An 18305-nucleotide genomic window follows, 5' to 3' on the forward strand; every position below is an offset into this window, starting at 1 on the left:
CCCTCCATTAGTTTATGGAAACCGGAAAAACTAGTTTACAGATTTCAAAATTGACGTGATCAATGTATGAAGACTCAGCTTATAAATTATTATGCCAACTTATATGCACAACTTAATTCAAAACCAACTCAAAACAAAAAAGGAGTATGAGTTAAGGAAAAAATCTTAAGCACCAAGAAAAAGTAATTTAAGAATGTACACATTCTTACATTACCAAAAACATCTAACACATAGTAAAGCTACAATTATAATATCTACACTGCAGCATGCTACGCATATCTGTTAAAGAGGTTGCATTTAGTTGACATCGATCAACATCGATTTTTGTACAAAAACAAATACATGACTACCTACTAAAATATCTTACAAAGTGTACAGGTGAAACTGAGAGTATGCAGGGAACTAACTGGAACTTTCAGAAGCATTTCCTGTGAACGATTGAAGGCCCTGTTTCATCATAATCTGCCTTGGTCACATGCTGATTCTGAGGAAATACAACTTTGGCAAGAATTGCACCTCCAATCCATGCTGAATACTTGGTTAAGTCTTCAGGCATATATTCTGGTGCCTGTTGAGCAAGGGAGTCAGTACAAGAAGGGAAGGAATTCAGCAGATACATACACCCGTATTTAGGTAATGTGGCAAGCTACTATCAGAAATTATTATTTCTAACCAAGAGATAACTCGTGGAAATTCGGAAAGGAAATTACAATATAAGAGAGACAGATTCATCTTAAGACATTTTAAACTCAAATGTTTGCATGTTAATCACATTCTTCCTCCGTTCTTTTTCAATTGCAACTGTGGGGGTAGGGGGGGAAGGAGAGATGCAAAGTTTTACAGAAAAGGAGAGAGATAAAAAGGGATCCTTGTGATGAAGAGTTTATCATTAGCTAAATTAAGTAATGTTGTACTTGTTTTGCAACTTCCCAATTTCCCAAATATGAATATGTGGGTCAGTGAGAGTGACCTATGAGGAAAGCAATACTATCATAATTTCATGATTATCAATGAATTTCTTCACTTCTTCAATCATTGTATTCCACATGTCATAGAAACTGGAGTCCATATCAATCCTCAAAAAATTCATCATCGTGAGTGTAAACTCAAGAAAAGTTGATCCCACCAATGCATCACTAACCAGCAAATCCTTCACCTCCCTAGTTTTAGTTCACGATATGGAAATTTAAATCTCATTTGTCTATATAACTTTAAAAAACAAATAGATTATATTGCCAAAAACCCAACTCTTGCATGGCCCATCTTTATACTCCTGCTTTCTATAGAGCAATCTTAAATTGCTGTGAATATAAACAACAGCCTCCAAATCTTTAGAAGTGAGCATTTTTCTCTTAATAACTGGTTAGCCACTCTAAAACTTCTCGAAGAAGATGAAAATGGTTGTGAAAGCAGTTTGAATGCTAGGCTTTGAAACTTGTTACAGAACTGTAGTTGGACTGCCAAGACAAAGGGTCTACATATGCTCTTGCTCTATGACGTGGTACACTAAAGTATCCTAATCTCACGAAAAATGCATCATATTTCATCTCTAGATCGTAAAAACGGAGAAGAGTCTTCAAATTTCATCTCTATTGTCTAACAAATTGGCTGTGAGTAATGGCTTGGTAGGGCAGGGCTTAAGAATCCTTTTAAAAGAGCAAAACTAAAAATATCACTTTCCTTGAATCTATCAAAACAAGGATATGACCTGCAATACATACTCCCAGCTCTGACAAATATGAAGTATAATCTAAACATCACAACTCAACAATAGAAATTAACTTATCCCATACAGCAAGGCATTGGTAACAGTGTCAAAGATCATGTTACCTTAACCAGAGAAGGACGGATGGCTGAGCTACTTAAGTTGCACTCTTTCTGGAATCTGTCTTCAAAGCCTGCAGTACCAAGGAAAAGTCTAGATTCTTGAGAGCTCATCCAAAGATATACCAAAGTATAACAGATACATCCAACATCCATTTACATATAAAAAAATAAAATAAAAGAACTTAAATTAAAATAAAATAAAATAAATAAATAAATCTAAAAACTAATTAGGACAAGGTTGTTGCATCAGAGAGATTCTATGCCTCCCAAACAAGTTGTAAACACTAGGGCTTTAAGCTTAAGTGAGTTCCAAATAAAGTCAACTAGGGGAAAAGGGCATGTAGTGAGGATTTCAATACGTGATTATAGAACAATTTTAGCATCAAAAGGCTAGAAGGGTTCCCAAACCACACCCTTCTAAACATGGGAAAGCACATGACTCTTGCTAAGTTGAATGTCCCCAAAATTTACAAGAATTTGCATAAAGAAAAAAAAATATGTATTTTTTGATATAATTAACTTTGAATATTTAAATAAATATATGTTGAATAATCCAAGCTTCTTTGATGGTGAAAAACCCTGCAAACATTTGAATATTATTTTTTATTCTTGATTAAAAAGAGTTAAAAAAATTTTGGAAATTTTATTGAAACTCGAAGAGGAATATTCTAAGTTTGATCACTGTTAAGACCCAAAGTCCCAAACCCAGGATGGGAAAATTGATGTCGAGAGATTTAAAGATAAAATATCCCAGCAGTTAATTAACTTCAAAATGGTGTGAATAATCTTATCCACCAAGAAATGGGTTTCAGGCACAATTCTTTGGATTCAAAGAAGCAATTCTAGCATTCATCTACTCGTAAGAACTTACTAAAGTTTTTAATGTGCTTGTGTGCATTGAATGTATCATACGATACCTTAGTGCTAGACCATATGAAATTCAAGGCAGGGCGAGATGGAGTTGTGTAATTGTGTCAAGCATTACTGTTGTCCCAATGCCTCTGAAATGGATCTAATGAGTCGAATCTAGGATGATAAGAGGGAGTTAGGTACACAGCCTTAGCCGTATTGAAAATTTGCAAAAAGATTCTTCGAGGCTTACACCCAAAATAGAAAATACAGTGAATTGTTTCTGTTTAATCATTGATCTGAAAGCCAATATAATTTATAAGGCTTTGGAGCCACATGACCAGTTTGACCACCAAAATCCTGTATCACTGTTATTACACTTACATGTAACATTGAATCCACACAAAATCACTATATTCACTTGGCCTTTAGGAATGCTCAGAATGAGGGGATTGTGAACAGCTAGAAATATAATTTTCAAATGTAAATTAAAAAATTAATTTAGATTTACCGGTGGTCAGCATTTAATTTTTATTTTTTATCATGATTTGTGACAATCAAATAGAACCTACCAAACAACCACCAGGTAAAACTAAGGGAAATTCTTTTATGCTTTAGATTTTATGCTTTTCACAAAAAAAGTGTTGCATTCCAGCACTCTATCAAGTTACGTAAGTTAGAAAGTTCTTGGTCTTTGACTTACCAGCCATGCAAGATGTGCCACCACAGAGCACAGTGTTTTCCAGAAGCTGACGGTGATTCTCAGAAGATACAGTGGATATACTATGTACCAGCTGCTCAACAATTCCATTCGCTTCTAAACCCAATATGGAAGGCTGAAATAATGCTTCACCAACAATGTATCTTTCTCGTCCAATTGTAATAACCTGAATTTTGCATGCAAAAGGACGAGGTCAGTGTATGTAATCTAATACATTCAATACCGTGTAATTAAGGTATGAGTAGATGAGGTGATACACATCGATATTTAGTCAGCTAATTCAAAGAACTACAGAAAATTATCTGCTAGCAAAGCATGAGATAATATCTTGAAAGCCTAGCTATGAGCTATGAAGTGAAACCAATAGATCAGCACCTCTTCATTTATTTTCTTCACTAGGATTACCGTTACTCTATCATAGAAACACTAGGCAAACTCCACCGAAATCCTAAATCCAGCCGTAAAACTTTTCCTTGTTTACCCCCTCTACAGACATCATGTCTCCTACCATAAAGTGAAAATGGCAGCTTCCAGAACTTTCTTCATCTCCTATAGAACACTTTCCTAATTCAGGGATTCCGACCTGAGTAGAATTTCAAAGTCTCCTTCACAAATACAGAAGTCCAAGCAGTTATTCGACTAGATCTGTATAACATGCATCTGAATCTCCCCAAGTACTGCCCAAAGCATACAGCTTAATGGGGGTGGTTATTATGATCCAAACAAGCTTTCATCCCATATGGACCTTTTGAATATTGTAAGATCTAATGATGTCCTCTATGCTTATATTATATCATGCTTCTGATAATAGCATATGTAAACATTCTTCCAATCTTAACACATAATAGTTCTCTTCGAACATTAACGGCTATACTATTTCCTTAAATAACGAAGAGTTCTCTACTAGATATACGCAAGAATCTAGAATTACTTCCATACTCCATTTAAAGAGGGAATGAGTCATTATTCTTTCATGCCTAGTTTACCTAGTTACCTTGTGAGAAGTTACAAACACTCTTTAAGATTGCACTTCAGAGAAAGGATTTTGTAATACAAAATCAAGGGAAATTGTGCAAGGTGGGTGATTATAAATAAATGCTTTTTTTTCACCTACTTTATTAGTGAGGGGTATATGGTGTTGTCTTTTTCCATTGCCTTGTGACTTCCTCACTTAAGATTTGTTTCAAAATTTGTCTTGTTAGCTTTTACTGACGATAAAAACCATAAATTATCAATCGAGTATATATGAAAGCCAGCAAGAAAAAAAGGAATTTCCTAATACTTGGGGAAAGAATCTTCAATTGAAAATTAGATTGATAATTTAAGTGGTAAATCAGTAAAAGTAAAAAAACCTGTCCATCAGGAAGTGTATGTTGTTCTTTCTGAGAGTTATGCAATAGCTTCTCATAAGCAAGTTCATCCTCAGCACAACAAGAAATCTTCTCTTTCAATCTTTCAATATCAGACAATTTCAGATTCACTTCTGGATTTGATTTTCCAAGTTCCTGAGCAAGTAACTTCGTCAAATCAATGCCTCCAACCTCAAATCTCCTTGAAGAGATATGATGAACTGCACCTTCGATAACTGGTGCAATGTCTGCAAGTGATAAAAAGTTTAAGTTACATATCCTTGACTTTATCAAAAGAACTTAATATGCAATAAAGACCTCCGATGAACAAGGTTTGGATACTTCTATTTGGATATTTTCTATATCAAACTAAGATCACAATTCTTCCTCTGTTCTCTTTTAATTGCAACGTTTTAACTTTAACACTTGTCAAACACTACTCAAACCATGAAAATCTTAAACCTTGAATTGTCAAATATTATAAAATAATGATATCGAAACAGTAGAACAACAACAATCTATTGCAGTTTAATGTTTATCTTTATACAGGTAAAGAAATTGTCAAAGTAGGATGCCTAAATAGTGCAAAAAGTCAAAATCTAGCGATAAAAGTAAATAGAGGAAGTATGGGGGTTTGCTTTATAGATTAAATTTCCTAATATTAAGCAAATATCCAGATTTAGCTCAATAAGCCTCTTAAGGTAATATGATATCCTGAATGACTAGATGTCACATACTAAACCCAAAAGCATCAAGTTCAACTTTGGATCCTCCAAATTGGCCCAGTAGTCAAACAATTAGACTAGTAAAATAAAAATAAACAATACTCGCACCTCCTGCTTGTGTTGACTGTTGCACTCTCGCCCGATCGGGCACTATTACAAGTGTTTTTTGATACGCTTGTTTGCTGGTAAGGTGCGGGTGCAAAGTTGATTTTCGTTGTTTGTTCGCCCGATCGGGCGGAGTCTTGCCCAATTGGGCGCACATGCAAGTTGAGACTACATATCACTCTCGCTCGGTCGGGCAAACCTCACCCAATCGGGCGCAGTTGCACGTCAGCACACCAACAACTCTTTTCTCTTCCTCTTCCTTTGTAACACTCTCTTAACACCCACAATTAATGGGATGCTTAAGAGGTTGTAAACCCCCCCCCCCCCTTTATTTCTGATTAAGTCCACATTCATTTGGTCTTCTTCAACCTCTTGAATTTCCTATGATTATTCTATAAATTCCATGTAAAGAAATCAAATTTACACGCACAAAAATAAGCTAAACACAGTTGTTCTTTGGGCATAAGTTTACATTGACTTCACCTCTTACTCTAAAATGCCTTAGTGTGAGAGTGGTGGGTAACCTTAGAGGGCGATCCGGTGATTACAATTGTGCACTTCGATTGCACCAGAATTCGTTTTCAAAGGCAGTGATTTATCACACCATACCAATTTTTTCTATTATATTGTTCTTGTTTATTTCCATTGACTTTTTGTACTAGACTCCACTTTTACAACTTGTATCTCATGGAAGAGTGATACATCCATGCTCGCGCCAAAATAAAGAAAATTACATCAGGACAAGTTATGTGTGTTTGAGCTAAGATAGTGCTTCTAGAAATTCCTACACCTGGGAATTGGAAGTCATTAAACTATTTCCTTTTGCAACTGAGGTAAGTAAACAGAGTTAGCCAACAATAAGGACCCAGCTTGTTTTTGGGGCTAAATAGAGGAAGAAAAATTAGAAATAATAATCCCAACTTTCATCAATTTCGCTAGAATAATCCCAACTGGTTAACAGAAGTCAATAACCTATTATATCAGGTCACTTGGACATGTGTCAAGCCCTGATTTGTTCAAAAAAATTTAATTTTTTTTAAAAGAAAAAAAACCAAAAATCCCCAAACCACTAGCCATCCTCGCCTTCCCCCACACGACCTCCCTAACCACCACCCAATTGCCCAGCCTACCGCCCCTTTCTCACCGGTGAGCCACGCGAAACATCCTCCGCTGCGTCGCTATCTTCCTCCCTCCCCGAAACATCCCCTTTTCTTCCCTATTCCCTCACCATCAACCTCCACGTGCCCACATTACCAGCCACCCTCCCTTGGCAAAACTCAAAACCAAAATTATCCAACCCACTAACCCAAGAAATGTTCAACTTATTCCGTCGAAATCCATCCACCTTCGCCGAAACCCATGGAAACCCTATATACCCCCCTCCTTCAAAACGAAACTGAGAAAACCTACCTGCGCCTCCCTCAAAATTCGAAACCATTGAAACCCACCGCCAATTAAGGGTGTTCGTGGTGGGTTTTAGGAGTTCAGGCTACGGGGATGAGGGTTTTGTTCAGTTACAGGATGGCTGAAGCCGATAAGGCCTTCAATTGAAGGGTGAGTTTTTGGGGGGTTTTGTGGTTTGGTGGAAGAGTGAAAGTTGATGCGGATAATTGACGACGAGAGAAACAGCTAGGCGGTGGTGTTTGGTGGTTGGTGCGGGCTGTTGCTCTGTTTTAATACGGTGGAATGCTGAGAACAGTGGGGAGACGAGGTTTCAGGGGAAATTTGAGGGTGGTGGTTCAAGGGAGAAGGACGGCTGGGTTTTCCGGGAGTAGGGGCAGCTGGACGGCGGGAGGAGGGTTGTGGGATTGTGGTGGCTGGGGTTTCGGTGGGCAATGGGGCTGAGTTTCTGATTTTTTTTTTTTTTAAGCTAATTAGCTCTTTACACATGACATATATATATATATATATATATATATATATATATATATATATATATATATATATATATATATATATATATATATATATATATATATATATATATATATATATATATAAAGAAATTAACCTTTTCGGTAGGTAACCGGTAATTGGGATTGAAGAAAAAGAACAACCCCCAAAGTTCGGATTATTCTAGAATAATCTAAAGTTGGGATTATTATAGCAAAATTGGTGAAAGTTGGGATTATTATTTCTAATTTTTCCAATAGAGAAAGCTGAGAAGTTAGTCATGTGTGTTGGTTGGGTAACCTCTTACAGATATATCCACTATTTCTGAACGACAGCTACTGCGATTTTGGAAACAGCCCTTCCACCTGTCTAGACAGGTTAGGGGGTAAGGAGGCATATGAAGACCTTGTGAGACCTTAACTCCCTATGAATGGAAGGATACAAGTCAGGCTTTTGTTTTTTCTGTCATTGTAAGGAACATGAGTCAATAATGATTAATGAGCATAATGCTGAAACTGCATTTTTGCAGATCAAGCATAAAATTTAGGCCATTTGATATAGGAATCATCACCAGAGAGCTGACAGGAAAAGGCACTTCGCAGTTTGCACTTCAGTCTCATATCTTAACCTTAGTGTATATATACGCATCTCTTTAATTAGTATTAATACTTCACATACGCATCAAAATCAATTAAGAAGAAACATATATTTGTTTTAGATTCAACTACTTGACTATAGTTCAGCTACAATGAACCATTCCATCAATAAAAGAAGACCGCAAGTAATACTAAGCATCCACAAGGAAATGCAGATTTTCCACAATTAAACGTTAAAGCCAAAAATGGAGGGGAATAACTTTTAAAACATCAGTTTCTCAATTCTATATTCACAGACCTATCTTTCCATGACCAATATCAACTGAGCAGCCAGATATACGCCCTACAGCATATAGTGATAGAACTCCTTGTTCTGCAGCATAAAACCCTGAGACATTGAAAGTTTCAAACAGCAGTTGGACCAATTGTTCTCGTAGACCCTGCAATTGTTCAAGAGTACAACAATACTTGAGATTTGAGCAACAGCTACAATGTGAATCACATCAACAAGATTGGACTGAACATGTTTGTCGATGTATAACATCATGGATCTACTAGAAAAGAAATGTATATGCAATAATTCCCTGGTTAATATTACATGCATGCAAAATATATATAGAAATAAGACCAAAATCCAAACTAGAAACAATGAGTAAGATCTCAGGTCAGTTAGGGATAAGAAGCACACTCTATCTGCTCTTCTTTTCTTACATATATAGATGTATTATGGATATCTCATTAAATCGTAATAAATGTGCAGTGAGTACGGGCTCCATATTCCTTGTTCAACAACAATTGATGAAGGGTATTAATTCTGCAGTCTCCTATTTCAGAAAGAAAGAAAAAAAAATGATGATCTGAGTATTTTTTACCTTGTCTGGAATAAGCATCGTAGCTTTAAAGTCTTATCTTAGTAACCATAAATCTTTACACTAATTTCTTCACAAGATAGCATGCTAAAAAAAAAAAAATTCAAGCATACTCTACAGAATATATTCCAAAACTGTGGAATTATAATGAAGACATGGAATACTTCCATTTCATCAATTCACACTATGGTTGTAAAGAGCAACGCAACGCTCACACGATTCCACTGCAGCCAACACCTTGACTATTACCCAGATCAAAATGTAATTGCAATTTATTTAAATAGTTGGGTCAGGTCATGTAGCTAACAACTTGCTTTGATTATATTCAAATAATTTCACTTTGGCCCCTAACCCAATATATTAGCATGAAAAACATGAAAGAAGCCCGTGTACTAATATCATTAAAGAATGATTCGTGTCCAATTACAATCACTTCCAACAAGAAGTATTAAGAAATTATATGAAAGGGAGAGAGTAATAATCTTTGACCTTCGGAGTTGAAAGTGGATCAGTAAATAATATCTGCCCTTCGTTTCCCATTTCCCATCCAAGGCCAGTATAGAGAACATGATGCAGCAAATCTTCCATGGCATCCCAATCTCTAGCAAAGCCACGAACAATGGGGTCAATCGTGATATCCTCAACTGTTGAAGCATTCACTGTTGAACCATCCTCCAAGACCTTCTTCATCTGAGTAGGAATTACCTGTGACTCATTGGACAAAATCAATAATGTTAATGTCAATTGCCATCATGGGAAACAAATTCCTCATGATCACGAAAATCTTCCTCTCAAACGTTCTCACGTATTATTGTGAATATTTTAGGAAACATATCTTGTGAAAAGATATGATAGAATATTTAGGGTATTATTATCCTAGTATTATATATACATGTATTGTGGCCATACAGAAAGTATTATTGATGAATTGTGCTTTGTTTAACAGAAACAAAAGCATGGATCGATATCAATTTACACCTCTTTTCATAATAAGGGGAAATCCACATTTCAATGATCATTAGCATCTCATTGGAACATATGTGCAACCTTTGCATAAAACAAGGTAGTTAAACCCTCTCATATAAGCCAGTTTTGAAATGACAAGATTTTAAAGGGTAAAAGTGGGTGTTGAAAATCAAAATTGCCAAAAACCATTCCTGCAAACCAAAGCTCGAGCGAAAGCAGACTTCCCTACATCTACAATGGGCAATCTTGACTAAATATTTCCATCTCATACTAATTTGGCTAAACTACCAAACCCGAGCATGCCTTTAATGACTCCATTCTAAATTGTTTGACCCTCTCCTAAAAGAGGATACCACCAAATAGTACCACAAGTGAACAGCATAAGTCATCCTAAATTTTGAGGAAAACAAAATTATTTCACTGTCAGATTCTTTAGCCTTCTACCACATTATCTTTCCTGCCCCTAAACAATAATAACAACCTATATCCAAAAATTAAGGGGAAATTATGACATTTTATGTTTTGAATTGGGAACTTCTTTTTGCTTAACAATCATGCATAAGAACATCCAAAGCAAAAGTCCACCCATTTATCCACAAAACACATGAATTATGACATTCATTAGAACAATAACGCCATAAAATGATAAAAACCCTACAAATTAAAGCTAATAATTTTAATTTAAAAGTAAACCCATAAAAAAATTAAAGGTAAGCAACATAAATTAGCTTAAATTGGATTCTTTAAACTCCTACTCAACATGCAATTAAAGACATCACAGCAAAAAGAGTTAAGAAAAAATCTGGAAAATACGTTGACAAAAAATTAACACACCCACAAAATAGAAGAAAAAAAACAGTAAGAAAATGAAAGCAAAAATTAAAATTTTAAAGTGGGTATTGTGAGAAAATGTTGAAGGGTAAAAGAGAGTACCAAAGGTGGGTTTTGATCAGGAATCGCAAAACCAGCTTTGAGAAGCTTGGAACCTGCATCCACTACCACTGCTTCCATTGTTTTTCTGGGGATGTTGATAATCTGGGTTTTTGCATTGATTTTACAGTTATAAACCCTTCAAGCGGGTGACCCTATTTATTTGAATTTAATCACTCATTAAGAGCACTGTCAGCATAGATAAAAAAAAAAAATTCCCTCACCACTCTCTCTCTAACTTTCCCTCTCCTTCACATCAGATTTTTAAAGAAAGAATTTTTTCCATCCCACCAACAACAAACCAAAAAATTCCCTCACCACTCTCTTTCTTACTTTTCACTATACCCCACTATATTCTCTCTCTTACTTATTTTCAATTATTATAATAATTATTATTCATATACTTGATGATAATTAAACTGTGACTTTAATTAATTACGAACTAATTAAATAATAATGATTAGTGGAAGACATAAGTAATAAAACTAGAAATGCATTACATTAATAAAAAGTAAAATATGATTACGATACATGATGATTAAAGCGTCATTAGATTTTAAGGGTTATTGTCACCAATTATGAAATTTAAAGAGTAGAAAACGATATTTTCATAGTATCAAAATATTGAAAAATGGATGTCTATTTATAGATCAAGTTTTTTTTCCGTTGGTAATTTTAGTTTTTTTTTAAAAATAATTTACTGTATACAAAATAGTCGTTTTACACTAAAACGGTAATATATTTACTGTTAGAACAAAGCTCTTCCAAAAAATGACACGTGTAAGAAGATCAATGGCTGACAATTAAACTCACCACAACATTGTATTTTTACCGTTGAAATATTAATTAATGTTAACTTTATGGTGGGCCCCACACAAAATTAATAAAAAACACAAAAACCTGCGCCATACCCCACCAAAAGTCAGCAACAATCAAGTTGAGAAAATTTTCTCCAAGAGAAAAAAATCTCATTTTTTCTAGATTTTTTTTGAGAAATTTTGTTGGTGGGATACTTTTTTTGGGGGAAAAAAAATTCTAGAGGAGAATTTTTTCTCTATTGCAAGTGCTCTAACTCTTACTCCTTCCGTTTTTAAAATATTATTTATGGAGTAGAAATCTAATCTAATATATCATATCATATCATATATAACTAATATATAAAGCTAAACTTTTAGCCAGGCGACGAGACAGCGACACTTGGCGTTCCAACTTTTCGCCAAGTGTCGTGCCACGTAGGATAGAATTATATAGAATTCAATTTGTAGGATAAAAAAGATAGTTTAGAATTTTTTTTCAATCAAATTTGGATAGAATTTTAGGATAAAATTGTTAATTTAGAGTTTTATTTTTGATAAAGTAACAATATTTCATATGTACAAATTGAATTATAATTTTATTAAAAAAAATAGATTATTACTGTCATAAATTATCATATAAATTTATTTTTTGTATCATAATATTTTTTTGGAGCAAAGGAATTAGTTCAAAATGTACCACATTCATGATTTATAATATATTCTAATCAATTAAAATAATATACTTCACAATCTAATATAATTTTATTACTGTGTGTAGACCTGTCAATCAGGTCGGGTCACGAGTCATTTCAGACAAGGTCAAAAAAAAAAATTCACCAATATTATTATTATTTGTCATTACATGTCTACAAGTTTAAATCGTCACAAAAACACATCAATTCCTAACTAATTTTGTATCAATGATATGTTTTAAAATTTGACATATAGATTAAAATATATCTTTAAATTTAATAAACAATCCGGGCATCGCACGGGCACAAAACTAGTATATATATAAAGGGGAGTTTTTCCCCGAGTTTTTAGAGAGCCACGTAGGATTTAATTTTCTTGGCGCGCCATGTAGGATTATGAATTTAAGTAGTAGCCAATTAAATAAGAGATTATTAATTTCTTTTACAATTAAATAATTCAAATGTCACGTAAGCAAAATTAGCAAATGAAATTTTAAAGTTTAAATTAATTAAATAAAAAATATTATCTTTTGATATTAGGAATTTTATCTAATATTTTAAAACTAATATAATAACAATTTTAATCACATAAATATGAAAAATATTTTTTTTAAAAAAATACCGACAAACCGTGCATCGCACGGGCTTCATCTAGTATATATATATAAAGGGGAGTTTTTTCCCGACTTTTTAGAGAGCCACGTAGGATCTAATTTTCTCAGCGCGCCATGTAGGATTATAAATCTTAATAGTAGCCAATTAAATAAGAGATTATTAATTTCTTTTAGAATTAAATAATTTAAATGCCATGTAAGCAAAATTGGCGAATGAGATTTTTAAGTTTAAATTAATTAAATATTATATATTATCTTTTAATATTAGGAATTTTATCTAAATATATAACAAATTTTAGGCTCATAAATACAAAAAAAAAAAAAAATTATTTAAAAAAAAATCAAACAAACCGTGCATCGCACGGGCTTCATCTAGTTTTTTATAATATTTAAGTCATTTCTCTCAGACCCAATATAAATCATATTTTATTAATTTTATATTATCTCTCTATCAATTATCTCATATCAACTACTTTTACTTTGTACAATTTTTTATTCTTTTTATTCTTTCACCTATCCCACTACCTTCATATTTTATTACTTTCTCCAATTTCCCCTAACACTCCGTACAAGGAGAATTGAAGCAAGTATTTAAAAACGGATGGTGTACATGTATTGATAGAGTTTTTTTTTATTGGTAACAAATTCAAATAAATCATTACCGTTATTAATAGTTTGCTACTTTGGTTGGAAGGTTGGGTGACAATTACCATTACCGTTATTTGTTAGAGCATCAGCACTGAATAGTATGCAACAATCCTTTCCCAATTTCTCTCTCCTTTCCTCCACTTGACACATCACACTCTCTTTCTTCCACATCACTTCCCACTATCTCTATCCTATTACTTATCCTCTTTCTTAAATATTTCCAACATCAATGAGTATCCTTTCTCATATACTCTCTCCTATTTAGATATACCCCACCATATATTCTCTCTCCTATTTACACACTTAATTATTATTTTAGTTTGTAAAATATGTTTATTATTATTATTATTATCATTATTATTATTATTATTATTATTATTAATCGAACAAAAATACGTCAACTAATACATTTTCACATTAATATAAAAGATTAGTAAAATACGAAATACATGAATTAAAAGACATAAATTAAAAATATGAAATACACGGATGAAAATAAGCAACGAAAATAACACACATAATTTAAAATTATTAAAATGCTCATTTTATACAGAAAAAAATTTTATAACCGTTGGTGTTTTTGGTTTTCTAAAATAAGTTACCGTTAACAAGTTATAGTCGTTATAAAGATTTAAGTCACAAAAAATACATGACCACTCTCGTTGTGACAAGTGTCACAAGATAACTTGTGCATGTTTGCCATTTGACGTTGGTTTGGCATTTTGCCTCCAACGGACACTTTTTCCTTTTTTTTTTCTTTTTTTGTTGTTTGCTTTTGCACTCGGGACGAGGCATTGTTTCCTTTCCACAGAAAGGAAATGCTAGTTTACTTCCCAAGAGAGGATCCTTTAGCTACTTCAGCATTTAAGAGGAATCTAAAAAGTACAAAAAAGGATGGCTAAAAGGAGAGTAATCATCTCCATTGCTGATGCTCTTAGTACCTCTCTAAAACCTAAGGTAATAATTACCATACTCTCTTCAAACAAAAATAAAAGAAGATAGGTTTAAGTGATTATTTTCCATGATTAAATTAAATTAAAAGGTAAGAGTTAAATAAGGTATTTCTGGTATTAAGAGGTCATGTAGTCTAAGTCCAATTATCCAAAAGTCCTTAAGAAAGTCCCTGAGCTCCGCCTTGCAAGAACGTCTGAGGGCTCGGCTTGCAAGTAAGAGAAGGTTAGCTGGCTCGAAATGTGACCCGAGAAAGCCCCTCCGAAACTTAAGTCAACAAAATGTACTTTCAAGAGAGAGAAAGTAGCGAGAGAATGACATAGAATTAGAAAAAAGTTACAATCATTAATCATTTGTGAGCTATTTATAGATGGACTTTCAGATGACAAAGTTGTATTTTTGTGGACATATTAGGGGAAAATTTGTACTTTGTGATGATCAATATGGATTGGATCATAAAGGGGTATTTTTGTCATTTCGGGTACATTGGGGGCTTAGGAAATAGACTAGGCCCAAACATTTATTTGTTGTATTTCCACTCCATTTCCATTTGTCATACCAAACACCCTCGGTATTAAGTAAAATGTGTAATGTACGGGCTTTTTGAATTCAATCCCATTTGCATGTACCCGGTGTACAGTATTTTTACTGTACATCGGGTTTTCGCACGTGCTTTTTTTAAAAAAAAAAAATCGCAAAATTTCAAATACCTAAAAATAAAAAAAAACGCAGAACAACAATGGAGGAGAGAGAAAGTGAGAAAACGCAGCTATCAATCATCCATTGAGGAGAGAGAAAGTGAGAAATCGCAAAAATTGCAGAAAACGATCATCAATCGAGGAGAAAAAAGGTTAGAAAACGCAAAAATTGCAGAAATCGATCATCAATCGAGGAGAAAAAAGGTGAGAAAACGCACAAATAGAAGAATTCGATCATCAATTAAGGACAAAGAAAGTGAGAAAACTTACAAATTGTAGAATTCGATCATCAATGGAGAATTCGACTTTCGATACAACAAATTGCAGCAATCTCATTCACGAATTGCTACAAAAACAGAGGCAAATTGAGACTGAATTTGAAATCGATTTAAATCGATCGATTATAGAAGAAGAAGAAACTAATTGTTTTGGAGATGAATTCGTACCAATATTCAACAATCCCTATTTTAATGCAGATGAAGCAATCGATAATGCAGATGAAGCAATTGAGAATGCAGAAGACGCAATTCACAATGCAGAAAATCAAGTGGTTCCTGATAAATCAATTGATTCAAATTCAGAACAAACAACCAAATCAGATGCAACTGAAGGTAATTTCTATGAATTTTTGAGATTGTATGCAAAAAGTAACCCTTTGAATACATAATTGTTACCCTTTTCATGCATAAACGTGACCATACTTATGCCTAAATGTTACCCTCAGATTGAATGCAGAACTTTTTAGATTGCATGCAAAAAGTATCCCTTTGAATGCCTAAATGTTACCCTTTTCATGCTTAAAAGTGACCCTATTTATGCTCAAATGTTACACTCAGATTGTATGCTGAAAATTCAGATTGTATGCAAAAAGTAACCCTTTGAATGCCTAAATGTTACCTTTTTCATGCATAAAAGTTACCCTATTTATGCTCAAATGTTACACTCAGATTGTATGCTGAAAATTCAGATTGTATGCAAAAAGTAACCCTTTCAATGCCTAAATGTTACCTTTTTCATGCATAAAAGTTACCCTATTTTCAAACGAATGTTACCCTTTTTTTTATGTTGTCTGTGGTTATTATCTGATTTGTTTGTATTAAATAACAGATACAAATCCAATTGATGATTATGGTTTAGATCTTAGAGGATCATTTGTTGGTGTGGTAAGAGAAACTTTTGAAGAAATTTTGGAATTGTATGAAAAACATGCTGTTATACTGGGGTTTTCAATAAGAAAACATACAACTAGATTCAAACAACACACAAAAATAGTAACTGAGAAAAACTATGTGTGTTCTGCTGAGGGAAAGAGACATTCAGGTCAGAAGAAAACAAAGTTAGTTGAAATGGTTGATGAAGAGGATGTAAATGTAAAAACAAGAAAGCCAAGACAAGTATCCATTACAAGATCAAATTGCAAGGCATGCATAAGAGCAAAAGTGAATAAAGAAGGACAGTTTGAGGTGGTGGCTCATGTTATTCAGCATAACCACGAGCTAACAAAGTCACAGTGGCATTATTTGCATCGTTCTGAAAGAAAAATGACAGAGGAAAAAGTTGTAACAATCAAAACAATGAAATCTTCAGGTCTAACTACAATGGACACTTACAATTACATGGCTACAGAGGCTGGAGGAGAACAGAATATAGGCCATAGTGTTGTAGATCACCTGAATTTCTGCTCAAGGTTAAGAATGGAACAAATTGAGGCTGGAGATGCTCAAACTTTAGTGAACATTTTAAGTCAGGAACAATCAGAGGATCCAAACTTCTTTTTTAGAGTGAAGTTTGACAAAGAAGGAAGAATTTGCAATATCTTTTGGAGAGATTCAATGATGCTAGAAGACTATAGGATATATGGAGATGTTCTTGTCTTTGATACAACATACAGAACCAACAGATATAATCTTATATGTGCTCCATTTGTTGGCATAAATAACCACTGGCATAATTGTATGTTTGCTTGTGCTTTTATTGGGGATGAAACGACAGATTCATTTGTGTGGTTACTACAAACCTTCTTCAAAGCTATGGAGGATAGAAAACCAACTTCAATATTCACTGACCAGGACCAAGCAATGGCAAATGCTATACTGGAGGTAAAAGATTTATATTGACATCTTACAGATTTGAGCTATGACAATAAAGTTTTCCTTTTTCACATAAAGTTACCCTTTTAGCTGCATAAAGTTACCCTTTTTAGTGCATAAAGTAACCCTTTTAACAGCATAAAGTGACCCCTTTATTTTCAATGCAGGTGATTCCTAATACAAGACATAGACTTTGTATATGGCATTTGGAGCAAAATGCCATAACCAGATTTGGAGCTCTTAAAAAAGACAAAGAATTCAAATTTGCATTCAACCAGTGCTTAAAGATGTGTGTGACAGAACAAGAATTCGAAGCAAAGTGGCAAGCAATGTTGCAAAAATATGAGTTGACAGAACACTCTTGGTACAAAAGAGTGTATGAGTTGAAAGACAAATGGTGTCCTGCCCTTTGTAGAGATTTCTTTTCAGCAAGGATCTTATCGTCACAAAGGAGTGAAAGCACTAATCATGCCATAGGATTCAGAGCAAGTAAAGCAACTACTTTGACAGAATTTTATACCATATTTAAGAAGACAACTAATCGTTGGAGAAGCACAGAGAAATATGATGAGTTTACCTGTAGCAAGTCAATAGCATTCACTTCATTGCCTCTATCTGGAATGCTAAAGCATGCCGCACAGGTAAAAAGTTAACTGACAAGTACATAAATTACACCTAATATATGGCAATTTAAATGAAGCTACATGATTTTGATGTACAGGTTTTCACTTTATCACTCTTTAGAAATTTTGAAGAGGAGTTTGGATACTCTATGGCAACAACTGTTCAGATGTTAGGCAGTAATGAAGAATGCCTACTTTATCAAGTAACACTAGAAGACAAGCCATGGTCTGCACATCAAGTAAACTATATACAAGAGAGCCAAACTGTATGGTGTACTTGCAAAAACTTTGAAGCATCTGGATGGTTATGTTATCATTGCATCAGAATTCTACATTTGCATTCAGTAACAAGAATACCAGAC

The 18305-nt window shown here is 33.9% G+C and overlaps 1 protein-coding gene across 1 annotated transcript; it reads right to left on the reverse strand.

Annotated features, from left to right (window-relative positions):
- Positions 1-186: 186 nt before the first annotated feature.
- LOC145555714 (actin-related protein 7-like) lies at positions 187-10982 on the reverse strand. The gene is made up of 7 exons (XM_081617441.1): positions 10834-10982; positions 9424-9639; positions 8364-8505; positions 4750-4994; positions 3380-3563; positions 1831-1898; positions 187-568 (listed from the first exon to the last, which is right to left on the reverse strand). Exons 1-7 carry the CDS (start codon positions 10909-10911, stop codon positions 416-418), a joined length of 1086 nt encoding a protein of 361 aa, XP_081473567.1. The 5' UTR covers positions 10912-10982; the 3' UTR covers positions 187-415.
- Positions 10983-18305: the final 7323 nt, after the last annotated feature.

Source organism: Chenopodium album, chromosome 8 (assembly GCF_948465745.1).
Source record: "Chenopodium album chromosome 8, dcCheAlbu1.1, whole genome shotgun sequence".
NCBI classification, from domain to species: Eukaryota; Viridiplantae; Streptophyta; class Magnoliopsida; order Caryophyllales; family Amaranthaceae; genus Chenopodium; species Chenopodium album.

What these genes read in the sequence shown, in the direction of transcription:
- LOC145555714 (XM_081617441.1), bottom strand. Translation starts at nt 10,911, where the DNA reads ATGGAAGCAGTGGTAGTGGATGCAGGTTCCAAGCTTCTCAAAGCTGGT. An exon ending in ATCCACTTTCAACTCCGAAG is followed by an intron (nt 8,506 to 9,423) that starts GTCAAAGATTAT and finishes GAACAATTGCAG; the next exon opens with GGTCTACGAGAACAATTGGT. An exon ending in TATTGGTCATGGAAAGATAG is followed by an intron (nt 4,995 to 8,363) that starts GTCTGTGAATAT and finishes TATCACTTGCAG; the next exon opens with ACATTGCACCAGTTATCGAA.